General features: G+C 43.7%; 1 protein-coding gene across 2 annotated transcripts; it reads left to right on the top strand.

Moving 5' to 3' along the window:
• Positions 1–2,890: 2,890 nt before the first annotated feature.
• TXNDC15 (thioredoxin domain containing 15) lies at positions 2,891–21,979 on the top strand. Of its 2 annotated transcripts, none has more exons than XM_024752310.1 (5): positions 2,891–3,245; positions 11,554–12,041; positions 17,070–17,233; positions 19,182–19,312; positions 21,226–21,979. In XM_024752310.1, the coding sequence occupies exons 1-5, from the start codon at positions 2,978–2,980 to the stop codon at positions 21,420–21,422; spliced, it is 1,248 nt and encodes a 415-aa protein (XP_024608078.1). In that variant the 5' UTR covers positions 2,891–2,977; the 3' UTR covers positions 21,423–21,979. The 2 variants fall into 2 exon arrangements, with proteins under 2 accessions (XP_024608078.1, XP_024608079.1); XM_024752311.1 differs by having other exon boundaries at positions 3,016–3,288.
• The last annotated feature ends 1,522 nt before the right edge of the window (positions 21,980–23,501 follow it).

Here is a 23,501-nt window from a genome sequence, read left to right on the forward strand (position 1 = left end):
AGTTTTGAATTCAGATTGATATTGTAGCTTCGGCTCCGTCAGAAACTCCCTATGTGACACTGAGCCATTTTCTCTGGCTTTAGTTTCCTAATGAGTCAAATAAGAATGGTATCTCTGGGAGAAAGCCATCTGAGTGAAATCATAAATGCCAAAGGCTTAATACCCACATCAGAAATGTAGAGATCGGGCTTCCCTGGTGGAGCAGTGGTTAAGAATCTGCCTGCCAGTGCAGGGGACAGGGGTTCGAGCCCTGGTCCAGGAAGATCCCACGTGCCGCGGAGCAACTAAGCCCTTGCGCCACAACTACTGAGCCTGCGCTCTAGAGCCCGTGCTCCGCAACACGAGAAGCCACCGCAATGAGAAGCCCGCGCACCGCAACGAAGAGTAGCCCCCGCTCTTCGCAACTAGAGAAAGCCCGCGCACAGCAACGAAGACCCAGTGCAGCCAAAAAAATAAATAAATTTAAAAAAAAACGTTAAAAAAAATAAAGAAATGCAGAGGTCTCCTTGTTTTACAGTTGAGGTTTATACTTGTGATTATACCAGGTAGCATCTCATGTACATCAAAGTAAAGCATGGTTTTGATTAGGAATGAAGCTTAGGGTATGACCTGTGATTTTTTTTAGAGTTTTCTTAACTACTATACATTGCCTGATCTACCTTGTGCTTCAGGACACAAGTCTCTTAAATATCTTGGGAGGCTACTTAATTATTGAAGGAGCTTAGTTTAATCTCCTTTTGTTATAACTGCAAAGCATATCCAGTATTGATGAAATAATAATGAGTACATTGGGTCATCTTAAGTCCATCAAAATACAAAATTAAAATGATAAAGACAGGAAAGGAGCTTGGAAGAATAACTATGTGAATACATGCCCAAAGTATTGATTTATTAAATTAATTAAATATCCTCTTCAGATTAAAGGTATTACATTACAAAATAACACAATCCAGTTATCTATTCTATTTAAAAAAATCACCAAAAACTTAGTGACTTAAAATAACAATTTTTTTTCAACATCTTTATTGGAGTATAATTGCTCTACAATGGTGCGTTAGCTTCTGCTTTATAAGAAAGTGAATCAGCCATACATATACACATATCCCCATATCCCCTTCTCTCTTGTGTCTCCCTCCCACCCCTTTAGGTGGACACAAAGCGCCTACCTGATCTCCCTGTGCTATGCGGCTGCTTCCCACTAGCTATCTATTTTACATTTGGTAGTATATATAAGTCCATGCCACTCTCTCACTTCGTCCCAGCTTACCCTCTCCCCTCCCTTTGTCCTCAAGTCCATTCTCTACGTCTGCATGTTTATTCCTGTCCTGCCCCTATGTTCTTCAGAACCATTTTTAAAATGACATTTAAAAAATTTCTGTTTCTGTGGGTCAGGAATTTGGAAACAGCTCAAGCTGTGCATCTCTGGCTATGGTCTCTCAGGCAGTAGTAGTCCAATGGTTTGCCGAAGCTGCAACAGAATGGGGCCAGGCTCAGCTGGTGATGGTGGGCATCTCTCTTCTTGAAGTGTCACGGCTTCCCTATGCAAGCTAGTTTGAACTTCCTCAGAGCATACAGCCTCAGGACAGAACGTGGCTCAGAACGCCTGTGCAAACCTTCCAGCAAAAAAGGATAAAGCTGTGTCGCCTCAGAAGTCATACAGGATCATTTCATACACTGCCACATTCTCTTGGTTATATGTGAATCGCAGGACCACCCAGATTCAAGGGGAGGGGAATTAGATTCTACCTGTTGACAGGCCAGTGGCAAAATCACGTTGCACAGCAGCATGTGGGATGGGGAATATTTTTGTGGCAAGCTTTGGAAAATACACTTTGCCACAGTGATCTAAATGAAAGTAAATACTTGTCTGTTGAGAGAGAGGGAGGGAGAGAGACAAAGAGGTCCTCATGACTCAATAGATTAAAAAAATTTATGTAAACCTATCAGGGGAGACAAAACACCAGGAGCGCAGGTGTGTAGCTGTGAAGAACAATTCCAATTATTATCAGCTTCTTGTATGAACAATCCCCGGGCTGTATGGTGTTGGTGCATAGAGTTCATCTCAGCCAAAGGAAGAGGATGATGTCAACTTTCTAACCCCCTAGAAACGAAAGTAAAATCAAAGTTTCAAACCTGAATGCAATTTTCTCACTGCAAATAAGTGCATGTGCCACCTGGTGGCGAGACAGTCAAATTCGCATTCTATTCTGTTGGCTGTATTTATTGAGTTTCCATCAGAGTGTATATATAGTATTTATCGAAAGGCAACAAGTCTAACATCTGTAAGTGCATCTGTCCAAACAAACAACCAAAACACAAACACAGAGAGGGAAAAGGACATAACAAAAAGGAAAGCATTGTAACCACAGAGCATCCACGTTGGAGCGTCCAGATGAGTCAAATCAGCCTCCTTTTCATTAAGCCTAAATCCCCTTAATCCTCTGTCCCATTGGCTTTATCATGACCTTCAAAACCAGTATGGAGGGTATGGGAGAGAATAATTTAAAGAAGAAAATATTTGCTACTACACTGTTGGGGGAGAGGGAGGTTGTTGGCCAAAAGATGAATGTGGTGATCAAGAACGTGGGCTCTTCCACCCATGTTGTCCACTGTGTCAGATCCTCCTGGAACCACTAGAAAATTTACTATAGCAAAACTACCGCAGCCCAGCCTCGGTCGGTCTCTTATAGTAAAAATTATTCGTTGTTTATGTGAAATTCAAATTTAACTGGGCATCCTGTGTTTTATCTGGCAACCTGGGAAGGATAATATGGATGAGGAAAGGGATCTGACCCTGGATGGGGCACTCCAGGAGGACGCTTCCGGGCCTTTCTGGCCCGGGAACGAAGCGCTGGGCGGGCGCAGGGCTTGCTGCCGGCCGCCCGGCCCCGATTGCCGGGTGAAGAAAGAGGTCAACGGGCCTCTGCCGGAACCCCGCCCAGGACCTGAGGGTCAGGAAACTTCGAAACGATCTGAGATGGCGGGCGCTTGGCTCCCTAACAGCCCCGAGTCCCACGGCACAAGCCAGAGACCAGAGGAGACCGCCCGGCTCCAAGATGGCGCCCGCGGCAGCTGCCAGCTGCCAAGATGGCGGCGCGGGGCCGCGCCCGCGCTCCCGAGCTCTCCTCCTCAAGCTTTCCTCCGGCAAGGAGCGCGACTCGCGTCGCTGTGCGCCGGTTGCCCTTCGGCCTGGGTGGTGCGGCCGCTGCCCGCCGCGCACCATGCGGCTCCTTGGCTGGTGGCAGGTACTGCTGTGGGTGCTGGGGCCTCCCGCCCGCGGCCAGGAGGGTGAGTGCGGGCTGGGGCCGTGGGCGGCGGCGCGGGCGGCTGTGCGTGTAATGACCGGCGAGGTGGCTGTCTACCCGGGCGACGCTCTTTTACCTGCGCGAAGGCCCGCGCTGTGCGCCTCGCCTCTTCCTGGCGCCCCCTACAGCGCGTCTTCCCGGGTTATCCCGACCTCCTTCCCCCGGTGGTCCCCGCTCGCGGTCCGGGGTAGGGGCCGGCGGGGCGGGATGCCCGGGCCATGTTCAGGCCCCTGAGCAGGTGACTCAGTCGGGAGGAACCGTGTATTAGCGCTTACTGAGGCGTACCCCCATGTGCTGAGCACTTCATTATTAATGATAATCATCATAACGAATAGCCAACCTCTATGGTGCCCTTATTAGGAGCCAGGAACTGTGCATAGTGCTATCATTATCTTATTTAGCCCTCCCACCGATCCTATGAGATAGATTCCGTGAGTATCCGTGTCTTACAGATGAAGATGCTGAGCTCAGAGAGGCTAAGAAATCTGCCTACGTTTGCGATTCTGGTAATTGGCAGAGCCTGTATCTCTGACTGCAAAGCCCACGCTTTACTTTGCACCCTGCTGGACCACTTTCGTAAGAAGGTCACTCTTGCTCAGGTGCCTGTGAAGGACAGATGAGAAAAACACAGCAGATCCCAGGGTAACTTGCTGCTTGCCAGAGCATGCTCTCAGGGTCCCTCCGTGGGGAAGGCAGCCACCTGGAGGCATGGCTGGGCCCAGGAGTGGAGGCCTTATTCCCATTGTTTCTTCGCCCTACTGCGCAGAGCCCTATTAAAGTCCAGACCCTTTGGCCTTTCTTGTCATTCAAAACTTAACAGGAATACCCAGATCTTTCCTTTCCCTGCCGTGTCCTGGAAGGAGGCAGGGCAGCCGACTTGCTGAGTAATGAAAAGTAATGAAAACACTCATTATCTGCCAGGCAGTGTGCTTAGTGCTTTTTGAGCATCATCTTATTTAGTCTTTAAATGCTTATGAAATGTATGTTGTTATTGTCCCCATTTGATAGATGAGTAAACTGAGACTCAGCATCCCCTAAGTCTTTTACCAAGGTCCAACAGCAGAAGTTGAGAAGCTACAATTCAAGCCTCTGTCTGCCTGACCTCACAGTCAAAGCTCTGTACTACACTTCTCTGTCGCTACACTTAACCACCAGCCTCAGAGAGGGGACAGCATGTGCTGGATATCTTCTGTTTGTCTCTCAGATCATTCTTCAGCCTTCTCCACCCTGCTCTGTGCCCTGAGTAGCTGTCCTGTATGGAATAAACAACTGGCTCTTCTGTCTTCTGGCTTCTGTTGTGTTGGCATAAAAGGACAGTGAGGTCAGGTTATTGATTCTTTCAGCTCCCTCCTTTGGGGATATCGCAGTTTGGCTGTGTCCCTCCACTGAAAGTTAGGGCTTCTAGAAGGTTGTACTCTCTGTTTCAAGGCTTCTGCCTCTGGACTCTTAAGGTCTATGAGTGGTAACTGGCTCCCCCTCTGCTGTTATTGACCTGGGATTCCTTACCATTGCTTTTGGTTTCTCTACACCCAGCTCACATGTTGGAGGTACCTTTATTAAGTTCTCCTCGAATTGTCCAAGTTGCACATGCTGTTTCCTGGCAGAACACTGGCTGATTCGGCAGTCAGTGTGAGCCTACCTGGCAGGGAGGGTCACGTCATACAGACCTGAGGGTGACACCAGCCATGGGGTGGGTCACTGGTCATCTTGGCCAGGCCATGAATGGGGTGAGGACTGAGGAATCTTCATCAGCTGGTTCCCTTTGGGGGTGGCTGAAAATCCAAGGCTTTTTTTCTGCAGAGGATACCACTGGCAAATTAGCAACTGGAGGTGGCAGTGCTGTCCAGGTGTCAAGGAACGGGTGCCAACCCTGGACTTCAACACCCCACACCTGTCTTCACTAGACAGTCAACTAGCAGATTCTGACTGAGCACCTGTCATATGCCATACACTCTGTTAGGCACTCTGGGTGCAGTGGAGAGCAAGTAGAGAAATACGCCCACCCTCCTGTCTGATGGGGAAGGCAGGCATTAAATGACCACAAATAATTAAGTAAATTTTCCACAAGAGTGGAAAATGCTTCAAGGAGAGCCCCAGGGCATTATGGAATGCTGTAATGGGAGACCCTTCTGGTATGAGGGTCTAGGAGGGTGAAGCTCACCTTACAGAGGTGAAGTTTAGGGTGAGATCTGAAGGATGTGTCAGATTAGCCAGAAGAAGAGAGGGAGTGGAGGGAGGGCTCTTGGCAGAGAAACAGCCCTCAGGACAGTTCTGAGGTAGGGGGAGGAGGGTGTGAGTGATCAGGGACCAGAGATGTCTAGTGGCACCTGTTGGGAGTATGGACAGAGACCTTATCACCTGGGGCCTGGTAGTCATGCTACAGAGCATGGATTCATTCACAGCGTAGGGGGAAGCCATTGAAAGGGTTTTAGCAGGGGAGTGACATGATCACATTTGCCTTTGACTTTCAGTTTCACTTGGATGCTGTGAGGAGGGTTTGGAGAGGGGGTAGAGGGCCAACCAGGAAGACCATTTTGGTGGTTGCAGCAGTTGTCCAAGTGAGAGATGACTGTGGCCTGGGCTGAGGGGTGTGAGTGGGTTGGGAGAAGTGGATGGATCCAGAGTGTATTTAGTAGAGGAATTAATAGGACCTAGTTGTGGTTTCCGTCCATCTCTTTGGATTGTAAGCATCAGTCGTAACCATTATCATCATCATCATCGCCATCACTGTAGCCATTTATGGAGTGCTTACCATGTGCCAGGGACCATATACGTCTTTTCTCATTTAATCTGCATGGTAGCCCTATGAATGTCTGCATTTCAGTGGTATTTTCTCCATTTGTTAGATGCACACACTGAAAATTTCCTATGGAAAGTACGGGTTGCTGCCCCTCTAACCCCCAGCTGTTTTTGGTCCTCCCCAGTTGGCTCCCCTGACACAGAAGCCATTATGAAAAGAAACCTGTGGCTGGTAGAGAGTCTTTTGAGAACAACTGGAAGGGTATGAAGGAGCTCCTTGGCAGAGTTGGAGTGGTGCCCTCGCCCCTGTTCTCCAAACATATTCCTTGCTGCCAATAGTGCAGTAATTTTCACTTTATGCATGGCTCAAACTATAATCAGATTATTGACATTGAGAAGCAATCTTTTTTAAAAGACGCATTACCATGGGAGGGTTCAGTGGCTCTCACAGGGTAGGTCATTTCTTAGAGTGGAATAATTCAATGTTTCCTTTCTTCCCAATGCTTAAATGAAAAAAATGGTACCTGAGGGTGTGAGAATTTTTGTTTTGTTCCTAATTTGTCCTCTCTACTTAAATATCTTCACAGGAGGGAAAAACAACACTCCTGACTCAAAATTCTAGCTCTCTGCATCACTCAGACTTCCTTTTGATTTTCTGTAAGGGACATCTATCCAGTTTTACATAAAGGTGATCAGAAGAACCAGATTCTATTTTGTGCGCTGACTTTTTTCTCTTGAGATTCTTTTAGGATATTGGCATTCTCCATTTACTTTAGAGGACCTAGAATGTTGATTAGGTTCAGAGAGAGAAGATCTCTGCAGAACTGGTGCATTTGGGAGTAGAGTTGGTTCCCAAATCTGGCACCCTTTGTTCTTCTCCAGACTTTTAGCCTCTCTGGCTTCATTTTCTGCTCTGTCTTGAGGACGATCTAGTAAACATGTTTGTTTGTTTTTACTTATGATTATACAAGTAGTACATGATTATCAACCAAAGGCTACAGAAGGACTGCCATCTGCACCCCATTGACAGAGCTCCTTGCCCAGGCACCCAGCCCCTTTTCTAGGTCATAGGCAAAGAAGTGCTTGACCCTCTTCTGTCAAGGACCTATCTTGCTTCTCAAGCCCTGTACTCTGCCCTCTCTAACCTGTATTGTCACCTCTCCCTGCTTACTCACTTTCCCATGAGCTTTATATATTCTTAAATTTCTCCTGTGTCCTGAAAACCAAAACGAAAGTTTCTCTTAGCCCCCTGCCTGCCCATAACAACTACCGGGTCTTTCTTTTCCCCTTCAGAGCTAGACTTTCAGAAAGAATTGTATATATTTATTTATGTAGTTACCATTTCTGGTGCTCTTCATTCTTTTGTGTGGATCCACATTTCCATCTGGTATCATTTTTCTATTGCCTGAAGAAGTTCATTTTAGATTCTTGTCATGTAGGTCTGCTGGTTATGAATTGTTTCAGCTTTTGTATGTCTGAAAACGTATTTATTTTGCCTTTGATTTTGAAAGACATTTTTGCTGGGTATAGAATTCTAGGTTTATAGTTTTTTTCCTTTCAGTCCCTTAAAGATGCTGTTCTTCTTGCTTGCATTGTTTCCAATGAGAAATCTGCTGTCATCCTTATCTTTGTTCCTCTATACATAGCATGTCTTTTTTCTCCGTCTGATTTTAAGATTTTTTCTTTGTCACTGGTTTTGATCAGTTTGATTATGATGTATCTTGGTGTAGTTTGTTGAGCTTCTTGGATCTATGGATTTATAGTTTTCATCAGGTTTGTAAAGTTTTCGGTGATTGTTTCTTCAATTACTTTTTGTGTTTTCCCCCATTTACTTCTCTCTTTTGGGTACTCCAATTATCTGTACATGAGACCACTTGAAATTGTCCCACAGCTCACTGTCACTCTTAATTTGGGGGGGGATTCGTTTCTTCATTGTGTGTTTCATTTTGTATGGGTTCTATTGCTATGCCTTAAGTTAACTACTCTTTTCTTCTGTAATGTCTAATCTACTATGAATCCCACCCAGTGCAGTTTTCATCTCTGACCTTGTAATTTTCATTGCTAGAAGTATAATTTGGGTCTTTTGAAAAATTATTATTGAGATATAATTGATATATAACATTATAGTAGTTTCAGTTGTACAACATAATCATCTGATATATATATATTGTAAAATGATCACCACAATAAGTCTGGTTAAAATCCATCATCACACACAGTTATAAAATTCTTTTCTTTGGATGAGACCTTTTAAGGTTTACTACCCTCTTAGCAACTTTCAGATATACAATATAGTATAATTAACTATAGTTACCATGCTGTGCATTATATCCCCATGACTTACTTATTTTATAACTGGAAGTTTGTACTTTTTGACCATCTTCACCCATTTTGCCCACCCCCTACCCACCACCTCTGTCAACCACCAAGCTGTTTTCTGTATGAGCTTGTGGAGTTTTTTGTTGTTGTTGTTGTCGTTGTTTTTTGCGGTACGCGGGCCTCTCACTGCTGTGGCCTCTCCCGTTGCGGAGCACAGGCTCCGGACGCGCAGGCTCAGCGGCCATGGCTCACGGGCCTAGCCGCTCCGCGGCATGTGGGATGTTCCCAGACCGGGGCACGAACCCGTGTCCCCTGCATTGACAGGTGGACTCTCAACCACTGCGCCACCAGGGAAGCCCTGTTTGTTTTTAGATTCCACATTTAAGTGAGATAATACAGTATTTGTCTTTCTCTGATTTATTTCACTTAGCATAATGCCCTCAAGGTCTGTCCATGTTGTCGTAAATGGCAAGATTTCCTGTTTTTAAATGGCTGAATAATACTTTTTATATATATATACATATATATACACATATACATATATATACATATATATACACACATGTACATATACAAATATATGTATATATCTCTCACATTTTCTTTATCTATGCATCCATCAATTGCTTCCATGTCTTTTTTTTTTTTTAAACATCTTTATTGGGGTATAATTGCTTTACAATGGTGTGTTAATTTCTGCTTTATAACAAAGTGAATCAGTTATACATATACATATGTTCCCATATGTCTTCCCTCCCACTCTCCCTCCCTCCCACTCTCCCTATTATGTCTTGACTTATGTAAATAATGCTGCAGTGAACATGGGGGTGCATGTACCTTTTCAAGTGAGTGTTGTCATTTTCTTTGGATAAATGCCCAGAAGTGGAATTGCTGGATCATATGGTAGTTCTATTTTTTAGTTTTTGAGGAACTTCCATACTGTTTTCCTTAGTGGCTGCACCAATTTACATTTTCACTGATAGTGCACAAGGGTTCCCCTTTGTCTGCATGCATACCAACATTTGTCATTTCTTGTCTTTTTGATAATAGCCATTCTAACATGTGTGAGGTGATATCTCATTGTGGTTTTGATTTGCATTTTGATTTGGGTCTCTTTTTATATCTTATGTTCTCTATATCTACTTAACTTTTTAAACATATGTGATGCAGTTATTGCTGTTTTGACAGCCTCATCTAATGATTCTGAAATCCGTGCAAGTTCTGGGTCAGGTTTGGTTGCTTATTCTCGTTATGGATAATGAGGAGAATTTCCCTGCTTCTTTGCATGCCTGGTAATCTTTGATTGGATGCCAGAAGTAAATTTTACCTGGTTGAGTGCTAGATATTTTAGTATTCCTGTAAATATTCTTGAGCTTTGTTCTGGGATACAGTTAAGTTACTTGAACACAGTGTGATTCTCACTTTTAAGGATTGCTAGATGGAAGCAGAGCTGTATTTACTTTAGGGTTAATTGGGCCCCACTGCTGAGGCAAGTCCCTTTCGCATACTCTCCCCAGTACCCTGTGACTTAGGAGGTTTCCCAGGCTAGTGGGTGGGGACAGGTACTATTCCCAGCTTTCTGTGGCTGTTGGGTACTGTTACCTCTAATTCCTTTGAGTGGTTCTTTCCCTGGCTTGGGGTAGTTCACTTACAGGCATATGCTGACCAGTATACTCAAGGCGGGGCCCCCTCCACAGATCTCCAGAGTCCTCTTTCTGCAGCTCTCCCATCTCCAGTATTCTGTCCTGCAAACTCTAGCTTCTTGGTCTTTCTGGACCCTCAGTTCCATCTCAACTGGAGAAGTCAGCTGGGCCCTCCCTGAGACAGGGCAGGAACTCTCTCAGGCAGTAAGCTAGAGCATTTGTAGGGCTCTTCTCATCTGCTTCCTGTTCACTGTCCTTCGTTGTCTCATTGCTAGTCTCCTGAAACTGTTGTTTCACATATTTGGCTGTTTTTTGGGTTGTTTCAGGAGGGAGAATAAATCTGGTTCCCATTATTCCACTGAGCCTGAAGCAAATTCCCAGAGAGTGTTTTTGAATTGCTGAATGAATCTGCAAACATCTGTGGAGATATTCTTTGAGACGTTATACAAATGTGCATACCTTAGGAAGTTCCCAGATCCCTCCCCGGCTTTGAAGCCAGTTGGTCATTCACACTCTGCTAGACACGCTGTTTTCATGCAGAGCTCATTATACAGCTGGTGGCTCCCCAGCCATATGGTGGGCTTGTCTGAGTGCAGCTGGGCCCATTCGTTTCCCCTGGTCAGTGCCTGGCCCGGAGTCTGGCGGCTGTCGTTGAGGTCATGAAAGGTGGAGGGCAGGAGTCATTGTACAGAGGTGAGTGGAGCTTGCTGGATGGATGTATGAGACTGCCCAGGACTCTCCCCTTACCTGAACCTTTGGCCCAAGCCGCATCTAGTGGCTCCAAAGTGAGAGGAAAATCCTCCTCCTCTTCTCCCTGCTGCTGCCCCTGCTCTGCTTGGTGCACCTTTAGCACTCCTGAGGGCAGTAGCCCAAGGGCAGCAGGCAGGAGAGCAGAGGCCAGCTGTAGAGGCCACCCCGGGAAGGAGCTGGCTCTAGTAGCATTCTTCGGGCAGTGTTGCCCAGCAGCCCTCCGAGGTATCATGTGGGGAGGGTAAGGCCCGCTCTGGAGTAGCAGTCAGTGGACTTCGCTCTTAGACGTGGCTCTGCTGCTTACTGGCTGTGTGCCATTGGGCATTACACTGAACCTCTCTGTACCTCATCTGTTAAGTCGGCATGATAACCCTTGTGCTGCCCATCTCACAGAGCTGTTATAATGGGTGCAAAGGTGCTTTGCCATGGTAGAATCTTCCATAAAGCCATCATTATTTTCTTGGATAGTCTCATCAAAGAAACTAAATTGTTAAAGTGTTTGTATTATATTTTCCTAATTGGATGTCTGCAGTGGAATGTTTTTGCTTGTAATCCGCATGGCAAGCAGCAGGTTTTGCGTGAAGCTATGTGTTTGTCCACTTCCTGGCGTTCATTAATCTAGTATCTCCTTGTGATCTTCTTCATGACCTGGAGAATGATGGGTGGCTCTGTGATAGTTTAGTGGGAAGGTAACTTTTTACTCTGGAGGGGAAAATTTCATATTTGAGAACTGTAATTCTTTGGGATTCATTTATTTTGAAGTTAGATGTGACTGTGAACATAGTGGCATGTTTTAGTTGCAGAGAAAAGAGGTCACTTATGGTCAGAGGAGCAGCCTGCTTACCCATTCCAGGTGGGGGCTGGGTACACGAGTGAGGAGGTGCCTTCCCGTGACCCAGTGGGCCAGGACCTGGCTGCAGAAGAGGCCGAGGCAGTGCTGGGGCTGGACGCTGATGGTGAACACATGGTAATGTTGTCTGTGATTCCTGGGGAAGCCGAGGACAAACTGAGCCCAGAGCCCAGCAGCGGCACCTGCGGGGCCGGAGGGGAGGAGGACTCGAGGTGCAACCCCCGGGAGAGCCTCTTCTCTCTGGACAGCGCTGGAGCCAGCTTCCCGGAGAGAGAAGAGGAGTACTATGCAGAGCCTGAAGTGGTGGAATCTGACCCCCCGCCGACAGAGGATGCCAACACCACCGAAAGTCTGAAATCCCCGAAGGTGAACTGCGAGGAGAGAAATGCGACGGGATTAGAAAATTTCACTCTGAAAATTTTAAATATGTCACAGGTGAGACAAAAGTATTTAGTGCTTTTCTCCTTTTCCGCACATTTCATTTTACGATTTAATACTCTATCAACTTTCAAATGAGGAGTCATAATCTTTATCATATTGTAAGTGGGATAGCATTTAATGGCTGCATCAGTGAAAATTCATCTGGCTTTCTGTGATGTTTGTAGGAAAAGGAGGAGGTATAATTAGTGTCAAATATGCTTTTTAGGAGGCCTAAACCTAGTCAGCCTTGGGTTAATCTCACCACCAAGTCTCATGATAAAAATCCCAGTGGACAGATCGGTGCTTGGTATCAGAATCATAGCATTCTTCTTCTTCTAAATGAGGTATTTGTTATGGAGGCATAAAAATAAAATATCTGAATTACTAAAATTGTAATTTAGCATTGTTTAGACTAGTCATGTCCCTGAGAAGTATGTTTTATACATATATATATATATTTTTTTTTTTTAACATCTTTACTGGAGTATAATTTCTTTACAATGCTTACATTGTAAAGCAATTATAGTATAATTGCTTTGTTATACTCTGCTGTATAACAAAGTGAATCAGCTATACGTATACATATATCCCCATATCCCCTCCCTCTTGCGTATCCCTCCCACCCTCCCTATCCTACCCCTCTAGGTGGTCACAAAGCACCGAGCTGATCTCCCTGTGCTGTGCGGCTGCTTCCCACTAGCTATCTATTTTACATTTGGTAGTGTATACATGTCAGTGCTGTTCTCACTTCGTCCCAGCTTACCCTTCCCCCTCCCGTGTCCTCAAGTCCATTCTCTACGTCTGTGTCTTTATTCCTGTCCTGCCCCTATATTCTTCAGACCCATTTTTTTTTTTAGATTCCATATATATGAGTTAGCATATGATATTTGTTTTTCTCTTTCTGACTTATTTCACTCTGTATGACAGATTCTAGGTCCATCCACCTCACTACAAATAACTCAATTTCGTTTCTTTTTATGGCGGAGTAATATTGCATTGTATATATGTGCCACATCTTATTTATCCATTCATCTGTTGATGGACACTTAGGTTGCAAAGTATGTTTTTTTTTGTTTGTTTATTTTATTAAAAAAATTTTTTTTATACAGCAGCTTCTTATTAGTCATCAGTTTTATACACATCAGTGTATACATGTCAATCCCAATCCACATCTCAACAAATGACCCAATTTCATTCCTTTTTATGGCTGAGTAATATTCCATTGTATATATGTATGCTTTCTATCTTGTTCCATTGATCTTTGTTTCTCTTTTTGTGCCAGTACCATATTTTCTTGATTACTGTAGCTTTGTAGTATAGTCTGAAGTCAGGGAGTCTGATTCCTCCAGCTCAGTTTTTTTCCCCTCAAGGCTGCTTTGGCTATTCGGGGTCTTTTGCGTCTCCATACAGATTTTAAGATTTTTTGTTTTAGTTCCATAAAAAATGCCATTGGTAATTTGATAGGGATTGCATTGAATCTGTAGATTGCTTTGGGTAATATAGTCATTTTCACAATATTGATTCTTCCAATCCAAGAACATGGTATATCTCTCCATCTGTTGATATCATTAATTTCTTTCATCAGTGTCTTACAGTTTTCTGCATACAGGTCTTTTGTCTCCCTAGGTAGGTTTATTCCTAGGTATTTTATTCTTTTTGTTGCAGTGGTAAATGGGAATGTTTCCTTAATTTCTCCTTAAGATTTTTCATCATTAGTGTATAGGAATGCAAGAGACTTCTGTGCATTAATTTTGTATCCTGCAACTTTACCAATTCTTCTAGGTCTTTGTTAAACATTTCTTGCATCTTCTCGATCTTTGCTTCCATTCTTTTTTCAAGGTCCTGGATCTCCTTCACTATCATTATTCTGAATTCTTTTTCTGGAAGGTTGCCTATCTCCACTTCACTTAGTTGTTTTTCTGGGGTTTTATCTTGTTCCTTCATCTGGTACATATCCCTTTGCCTTTTCATATTGTCTGTCTTTCTGTGAATGTGGTTTTTGTTCCACAGGCTGCAGGATTGCAGTTCTTCTTGCTTCTGCTGTCTGCCCTCTGGTGGATGAGGCTATCTAAGAGGCTTGAGCAACTTTCCTGATGGGAGGGCCTGTTGGTGGGTAGAGCTGGGTGTTGCTCTGGTGGGCAGAGCTCAGTATAACTTTAATCTGCTTGTCTGCTTATGCTTGGGCTTGGTTCCCTCCCTGTTGGTTGTTTGGTCTGAGGTGACCCAACACTGGAGCCTACCCTGCTCTTTGGTGGGGCTAATGGTGGATTCTGGGAAGGCTCACGCCAAGGAGTACTTTCCAGAACTTCTGCTGCCAGTGTCCTTGTCCCCATGGTGAGCCACAGCCACCCACCACCTCTGCCCGAAACCCTCCAGCACTAGCAGGTAGGTCTGGTTCAGTCTCCCCTGGGGTCACTGCTCCTTCCACTGGGTCCCGATGCGCACACCATTTTGTGTGTGCCCTCCAAGAGTAGAGTCTCTGTTTCCCCCAGTCCTGTCGAAGTCCTGCAACTAAATCCTGCTAGCCTTCAAAGTCTGATTCTCTAGGAATTCCTCCTCCCGTTGCCGGACCCCCAGGTTGGGAAGCCTGACGTGGGGCTCAGAACCTTCACTCCAGTGGGTGGACTTCTGTGGTCTAAGTGTTCTCCAGTCTGTGAGTCACCCACCCAGCAGTTATGGGATTTGATTTTACTGTGATTGTGCCCCTCCTACCATCTCATTGTGGCTTCTCCTTTGTCTTTGGATGTGGGGTATCTTTCTGGTGAATTCCAGTGTCTTCCTGTCGATTACTGTCCAGCAGTTAGTTGTGATTCTGGTGTTCTCACAAGAGGGAGTGAGAGCACATCCTTGTACTCCACCATCTTGGTTCTATACCTCCGTGAAGTATGTTATATTGATGAAAAGTTTTTTTTCCTCCAAAGAGTGTGAATCTAGTGTTTACTCTGGACTGAGAGCTGACCAATTTGTCCAGCCCAGGCATGCTTTTCCAGCTAGTTGGCTAAATGGTGATTCTAAAGAGAATACTGGGACACTGACTGACATTTTCTGTAAGATCGTTAAAGCCAGAGAGCAGAATGAATTCAGGCTGCTTATGTAAGAGAAGAATCCTAGCTCTCAGAGGTGTGATTGCTTATTTCAAATGAGGGTACATATGGTATGTTGAGCGCCCCTCCGAGGCAGGTGTCAGCACTGGCCTTGCACCCTCCCCTCAGTGCCTGGTGAATGCTGTGCCTCAGCTCTGTGGCCTTTTAATGGGTGTCACACACACGACCAGGAGCAAGCAGTTTGAGCAGTCTGAGTTTTGGTGGTGGCAGGGATGGTGCACCTTCACACTGAACTGACCTTTGGTCAAATACATGGATCTGACTGCTTCGCACAGACTTGGAGCTGCTCAGATGATAGTTTAATAATGTTGTTAGATTGTATGAGATGCAGAGTTCCAAAGTTGGGACCGTGGCCTGTACCCTGTGAGTACTTAGTATATGAATTGATGAATTATGAAAAATATTAAAATTGCTCTATAGTAATATTAAGAAAGCTTAGAGGAGGACCCCTCCTACACTCTTGGTGGGAATGTAAATTGGTGCAGCCACTATGGAGACAGTATGGACGTTCCTCAAAAACCTAAAAATAGAACTACCATACGACCCAGCAATCCCACTACTGGGCATATACCCTGAGAAGACCATAATTCAAAAAGAGTCATGTACCAAAGTGTTCATTGCAGCTCTATTTACAATAGCCCGGAGATGGAAGCAACCTAAGTGTCCATCATCGGATGAATGGATAAAGAAGATGTGGCACATATATACAAGGGAATATTACTCAGCGATAAAAAGAAACGAAATTGAGCTATTTGTAATGAGGTGGATGGACCTAGAGTCTGTCATACAGAGTGAAGTAAGTCAGAAAGAGAGAGACAAATACTGTATGCTAACACATATATATGGAATTTAAGAAAAAAAAATGTCATGAAGAACCTAGGAGTAAGACAGGAATAAAGACACAGACCTACTAGAGAATGGACTTGAGGATATGGGGAGGGGGAAGGGTAAGCTGTGACAAAGTGAGAGAGAGGCATGAACATATATACACTACCAAACGTAAGGTAGATAGCTAGTGGGAAGCAGGGAGATCAGCTTGGTGCTCTGTGACCGCCTGGATGGGTGGGATAGGGAGGGTGGGAGGGAGGGAGACGCAAGAGGGAAGAGACATGGGAACATATGTATATGTATAACTGATTCACTTTGTTATAAAGCAGAAACTAACACACCATTGTAAAGCAATTATACTCCAATAAAGATGTAAAAAACAAACAAACAAAAAACCATGTACAGCCTAAATGTCCACTGACAGGGGAATGGATAAAGAAGATGTGGTACATATATACAATGGAATACTACTCAGCCATAAAAAGGAATGAAATAATGCCATTTGCAGCAATGTAGATGGACCTAGAGATTATTATACTAAGTGAAGTAAGTCAGAAAGAGAAGACAAATAGCATACGATATCACTTATGTGTTGAATCTCAAATACGACACAAATGAACCTATCCAGGAAACAGAAACAGACTCACAGACATAGAGGACAGACTTGTGGTTGCCAAGGAAGAAGGGGGTGGGGGAGGGATAGACTGGGAGTTTGTGTTTAGTAGACACAAACTATCACGTAGAGAGTGGATAAACAACAAGGTCCTGCTGTATAGCACAGGAAACTGTATTTAATATCCTCTGATAAACCGTAATGGAAAAGAAATTAACACAACATTGTAAATCAACTATATACTTCAATTAAAAGAAAAAAAGAAACCTTGGAGGAAAGTTTATAACATGTCATTTGCTAGTACTTTTCTGCTGACCCATGGATCCCTATGGTTCCAATCCAGAAGGTTCTTCGGGAGCTGCACTACTGTCTCCCTCCCGTCCCTGCCCCTACCCCCTCTCCCTTGACGCAGCAGTGGTTCCTGTTTTTTGTGTATCCTTCCAGAAAAAGTGCACATCCTGTACTGCTGACTTTAACACTTTGTTTCTTTTGCCACAGGACCTTATGGATTTTCTCAACCCAAACGGTAGTGACTGCACTCTAGTCCTGTTTTACACCCCTTGGTGCCGATTTTCTGCCAGTTTGGCCCCTCATTTTAACTCTCTGCCCCGGGCGTTTCCAGCTCTTCACTTTTTGGCACTGGATGCATCTCAGCACAGCAGGTATCTTCCCTTAGTATCTTCCCTTGGTGGGGTTTCTGCCTCATCTTGTTGGATGATGGTTGCAGTTACTTGGAGGTCGTAATCAGCTAAGTTAGGAGCAGAGGAGGTAGGTTTGAGCTTGAGCTTTGAAATGGAACTGAGGGAGGGAGAAACAAGTGTGACTAGTGAGGACTGTCACATTCCCGAGGGAGACTTTCTGGAGGCCGCTTGAGAAGGAAAGACTGTTCTCTGCGTGGTGGAATTCAGTGATGGCTCTGCCTGATGGCAGGGGTGGGGGCAGAGGACGTTTTAGGGTCCGGGCCAGACTGAATTAGCAAAATTAGCATCCTAAGTAGGGCCTTCCTTTGTGACTTTCATCTGTAGCTTAGGTTCCCACCCTGGCAGCCTAAGTCTCGGCACCCGTTTTATGTCTACTAAGGATTTCTTTCTTTCCTTTTTATTTTTTTCTTTCCTTCTTTCCCTCCTTCCTTTTCTTTCTTCGTGCTCACATGTATTCTTGCATGCGTGTTCTTAGTAGACATTCGATAAATTTGACGAATTATTTTAGGCCTTTGAAATACATTTACCCTTGCTAAATTTATGTTCCTTCATATTGTTCAGTGGGGTTTTGTCTTTTCTGAATGTTCAGTAAGGTAAGTTACAAAGAACTTTGTGCAGATGTTGTATACTTCCCCTGTGACTGTGCCTGGGGTTATAAACTGTGTACTCCCCTCCTCCTCTAAGTCAGATGCTGCTTGTTAGCAGGTCACAAGGAGGTTGTGTGTGAATAAATTTGGAAACTCTGGAAGATAGTCAAGTTGGTGGTGAAAATGAGGCACTGATTTTTGGGGTGGGTAATGGGACTGCCAGTGTTTACCTGAAATTGTTTATGAATAAAGAAATTGCCCAACAAATTCCCACAAAGCCTTCAGGGAGAGATCTCAGTGGCCAGGCTCAAGGTTACAGACTGATTGGAAGGACATTCAAGGTCATTGTCCAGCTTTGACTGGGCTCTCCACTGCCCCCAAGCCAGCAGGGCTGGCTCCAAGCACCTGCTTAGTGCTGTTTGGTTATGGGTCTGATACTAACCCCCATGCTGCCCCCCAATCCCTGCAGGCTTTTATCATCTCCTCTGTTCCTTCTTCATCACCATGCATCCATCTCAGTGCCTGGTATAGTGCCTCAATTATGGAGAATAGAGGATACTCGCTCTTACTGTATGGCGTGGGACACGTGTTTGCCTCATATGTTAATATTTATGTTACAGCATGTTTACAGAAGAAAAAATCCTGATCATACAATATTACCATTTTACTTCTGGGGGTAACTGAGGCTTAGAAAGGTTAAATAATCTGCCCAAAGGTCACACAGCTGGTTCAGTGGCAGAACTGAGGCTTGAACCCTGAGCATTTTGACTCTGGAGCTTATACCACTACTCTGTATTCTGTAAAAGTGAAACAGTACTGCTCAGGTCCTATTACTTCTGAATTGTCCTGCCTTAATTGTGAACTTCCTGGTGTGTTTGTTAGGTTGTAGATTCCTTTGCACCGACTCACTAACCTAAATGCTTAAGTTGAATCTTTTATGAGGGTTGGAGATGGGTATTCTGCAGAGTCTGAAATTTCTTCTGTTAGGTAAATTGACATAGTGTGCTTCGTTCATAAATTAGAATTTTCTGGTCTGATCTGTTTTGGCTGTTAAAAACAGAACTAGTGGAATAATTGTGTCATGGGCAGCTCCATGTTGTAACAGAAAGCAACTCAGAGAACAGAACACGAATGCCCCCAACCATGACCCACGAGGAAGGCTGTCAGGAGCAACTACAAGCCTGTTGTTTCAGTATCAGGAGCCTCCATAGGTCACAGGAAACTGAGCCTTCCTCATTTATTTCCATCCATTCTGATATGGTAATTGCGTGAGGAAGCCCACTGTTAATTCAGGTTTTCTGACTGACTTCTCTCTCTTGTAGCCTTTCTACGAGGTTTGGCACTGTGGCTGTTCCTAACATCTTGTTATTTCAAGGGGCTAAACCAATGGCTAGATTTAATCATACAGACCGAACATTGGAAACGCTGAAAATCTTCATTTTTAACCAGACAGGTATGTAGAACACTGTAGAAGAAGACATTTTATTGCTGGAGGAATGTGCCTTCTGTGGGTTCGGATCTGCTACAGTATTGTCCTTAAGTGAAGGATTCAAGATTGGCTTTAGGATATAAAACTTCTTTTCTAATGAAATGTTAAGATCCTGTTAAATGTCTCCTGATCAGTGGCAAGCTTAACATGAATAGGTAATACTAATATGATTATAGATACCTTTAAAAAATATAACAGCTTTATTGAGATAAAATTCACGTACTATATACCTCTAGATACTGTTTTACATACATTTTTCATTTAAATGTAATATTTACACAAAAATATGCACCAATCACTAGGGTACGTGGCACTGAATTTTCACAGAGTGAACACCCTGAGTAACCAGTACGCAGAAAGAGAACATCACCAGTCCCCTTTCAGCACTCACTCCTGTCCTCCCCAAGGATAACCACCATCTTCACTCCTAACACCATAGTGTACTGTTCCTTGTTTTTTTGTTTTTTTGTTTTTTTTTTTTGCGATACACGGGCCTCTTACTGTTGTGGCCTCTCCCGTTGCGGAGCACAGGCTCCAGATGCGCAGGCTCAGCGGCCATGGCTCACGGGCCCAACCGCTCCGCGGCACATGGGATCTTCCTGGACCGGGGCACGAACCCGTGTCTCCTGCATCGGCAGGTGGACTCTCAACCACTGCGCCACCAGGGAAGCCCCAGTGTTCCTTGTTTTCGACTTTTATATTAATGGAGATGTATAGTATGGATCCTTCCACGTCTGGCTGATTTCACTGACCATTATGTTTATGGGATGTACCTGCATTGTTGTGTATGGCTGTGTTTTATTCATGTTTGTTGCTGTATAGAGTTCTATTTATTAACTCATTTGTAGATGCTATTTTAATTCCTTAATATTTGCCAAAACATAGGGCCTTATTTTTATCCTGTAAAAATTTGAGCACTATACATTGATGAAACTTCCTTTGTTGGAAAATTCATTCCTCAAAAGCTTTAATGCCTCAGTTATGAGCACCCCTCTTCTTCCTGAAATATATTCACTGGAAGTAAATAAAAATTATAACATACCTTCCATATATTCTTAGCTGCATGTAATGACTTATATCTAACACAGAAAAACAAAGAACTGATTTACCTCATAGGAGTGAAAGGCTTCTTACCAGGTAGTTATTCCAAGTTTTGTCCTGGATCCCTGGTTGTCGTTTAGATTGATATGGACAGGGGGAGCCATTTTGCTCAGTGCTCTCAGAAAACTTAGAACCAAATGAAATCTAGCAGTCATAGCATCTTTGGTAATCACTGATCCCAGTGGTGGTTAGTTGTTCTAACAATTCTTCTTTTTTCTTTTTTTAAATGAGCTCAGCTTAACTCTTTTTTTTTTTTTTTGGCCGTGCCACATGGCATGTAGGATCTTAGTTCCCTGACCAGGGAATGAACCCGCACCCTGCAGTGCAAGTGTGGAGTCTTAACCACTGGACTGCCAGGGAAGTCCCCTAACAATTCTTTCAGTAAATTATTTAAAAGCATTTTGAATTTAGCATTACTTACCCTGTGAAAACATTCTGTAGACTCCTGAGAATAGCTTTACTAGTTGTTGAACATTGGTCTTGAAAGAGAAAAGACAACTCACACAATGCACTGACTAAGACCTTTCTGGTGAGTTCATTGAAATTCTAGTGTTTTAGCTTTGAACAGCTGAATGGATTCCTGCTCCTTTGATGTGGTGGGGAGAAGGGCAAGTTACAGATTACACTGACAGGCAAGTGAAACCCATCCCAGATATACTAGCTGTGGTGTTTATTTTAAGGCTGCATATCATTTTGCATACCATGCAGAATACTTAAGAAAATTCTGTAGCGGGTATGTTTTCTATCTCATTTGAAACGACTGATTTCTCTTTCAGGTATAGAAGCCAAGAAAAATGTGGTGGTAACTCAAGCTGACCAAATAGGTCCTCTTCCCAGCACTTTGATAAAAAATGTAGACTGGTTGCTTGTATTTTCCTTATTCTTTTTAATTAGTTTTATTATGTATGCTACCGTTCGAACTGAGAGTATTCGATGGCTAATTCCAGGACAAGAGCAGGAACATGCGGAGTAGTGCTAGCCTCAAAGGAGAGTTGGAAAGAAGAATTTCAATCCTTCATTTCAGAAATTAACGCTGCAATTTCATACATTTTCTCCAGCGAAGCGCTGACTTACAACTTCAGTCAGATTGAAAGAATCATGTGTTTGTTGAACTGTTGAATGTGTAAAAAATTATAAACTGGTGTTTCTAACTAGTATTGTAATAAGCAAATGCAAATATATTCCATAACATTCAGTAAAAATTCTTGTTTTTACTACTTGAACATTACCCAGTACTTAAGGGAGTAATCCAGTTTGACATGTGAAGATGTATTTTGGTGGAATAGTGAGTAGAATGACAGTATGCTTACTATATAGAGGCAGAAATAGGACTTTCAGGCTATAGTTTTAGAAAACTCTTGATTTCTTGTATATGTCTGAGAAAGTTGGTTTTCTGTTCATTTGCCATTTCTCTCCCAGAGTCAGTAAGCAGGAAAGTGTTCTTTTATGGGAAGAATGATTAGGATCGATAAGTGTGCCCTTTCAAGTAGCAACCAATGGGAAAATAAAGTCAAATACCTTGGTGTTCAAGATCTCTGATTTCACTGAAAGCATCTGAAGTGGTTTAAGAAGTTGTTTCTGGGTAAGGCAGATATTAATCAGCATGCACTAATTAAACCTTAAAATGTTCTTGGAATTGTGCTAGGTTTAGTGAGAGTCAAAAGAAATATAAAGTACTGTTGTTGCCCACAAGTTGATTCTAGTCTAGTTTAGGATACGTGTAGAAAAGAGATAACATGTAATTTACGTAAACTTTTTGAAAAGCTGTTTCTAAAAGATCCCTTAAATTCAGATATGACAGCTGACTACATAATGATAAACTACTTTTATACTGATCATTTCCAGAGCTTTAGATAGAATAGTTCATAAGGCGTCCTAAATTCTATGAAAATAGAACCTTAGATGAGTCTTCTTCTGAGTGTAACATTGGTTGAAAGCTTACAATGTTATGTGTCATGCTGTGGACAGCTCTGGCTGGGGTAGTCACTGGCAGGAGGGGACCATAGCTCAGAACAGTACCATTATTACTTCCATTTTACAAATGAGCAAACGGGCATATTGAGGTTAAATAAGTTACCTAGGTTACATACACAGTACATTGATGAAGCTGGGATTTGAACCTTCACGTGTATGTTGTTCTGTACGTATAAGAAGAGAAACCTCTAGTTATTCCATCTCTTATAATAATAACCAACATTTGAATATTACTGCGTGTGCCAGCTGTTTGAGGTGCCTGACATACACCGTTTCATTTATCTGTACAATAGCCCTCTGAGATTGACACCACTCTAAAATGAGTAAATGAGGCCCTAAATAACTTGCTCTTGGTTATACAGCTTCCAGTGGTGGAACCCAGCTTCAAACCTAAGCATTCTGACTGCAGAGCCTCTATGTGGCTTGGTACCCAGTCCTGCCTCTCTGCCATGGCTCAGGCAACCATCGTATGCCTATCACTCCGGTCTTTCTCTTATGTGTGTTTCCCATACTTGTAGTCATGATATAGCGTTTTTCTTCTTTTGCTTAACAAATGATAAATATTTCATTGTTGGTAATAGTTTTCCTAACCGTGACTACATAATAGGCCTTTGAATAGATTCAGCATTACTTATCTAACCTGTGCTCTTTTGCTGGATTTATGGTTGTGTATATAGTCTTATTTCCTTGGGGGCAGATTCCAAGAGTGGGCGTTATCCTATCAAGGATACAGGAATTTTCATATTGTTTGATATGTAACGGGGTCCTATTCTAGTCTGGAGGGTGAGGAAAGGCTCCCAGGATGACCAACAGATCCATGGCTTTGCTTCTGACACTTAGCTCAGATAAGCTACAGAGCTTCCCCTGGAGGGAAATGTGGAGCAGGGCTGCTCCCTGGAGGGGAGGTGCAAGTGTGGAGGGTCAGCCGGAAGCACTGGTGTTGAGGGACAGGGAAGCAGATGGGGGGAAGGAAGTGGTCCAAGACCAGCTAAACCACCCCAAGCCAAACATGTCTGTCGAGAACACCATGTACCAGGAACCAATGCCAGAAGGGGACTGCAACTACATGGAGGATAGC

Source organism: Neophocaena asiaeorientalis, unplaced genomic scaffold, assembly GCF_003031525.2.
Source record: "Neophocaena asiaeorientalis asiaeorientalis breed wild unplaced genomic scaffold, Neophocaena_asiaeorientalis_V1.1 scaffold204, whole genome shotgun sequence".
Taxonomy (NCBI): domain Eukaryota; kingdom Metazoa; phylum Chordata; class Mammalia; order Artiodactyla; family Phocoenidae; genus Neophocaena; species Neophocaena asiaeorientalis.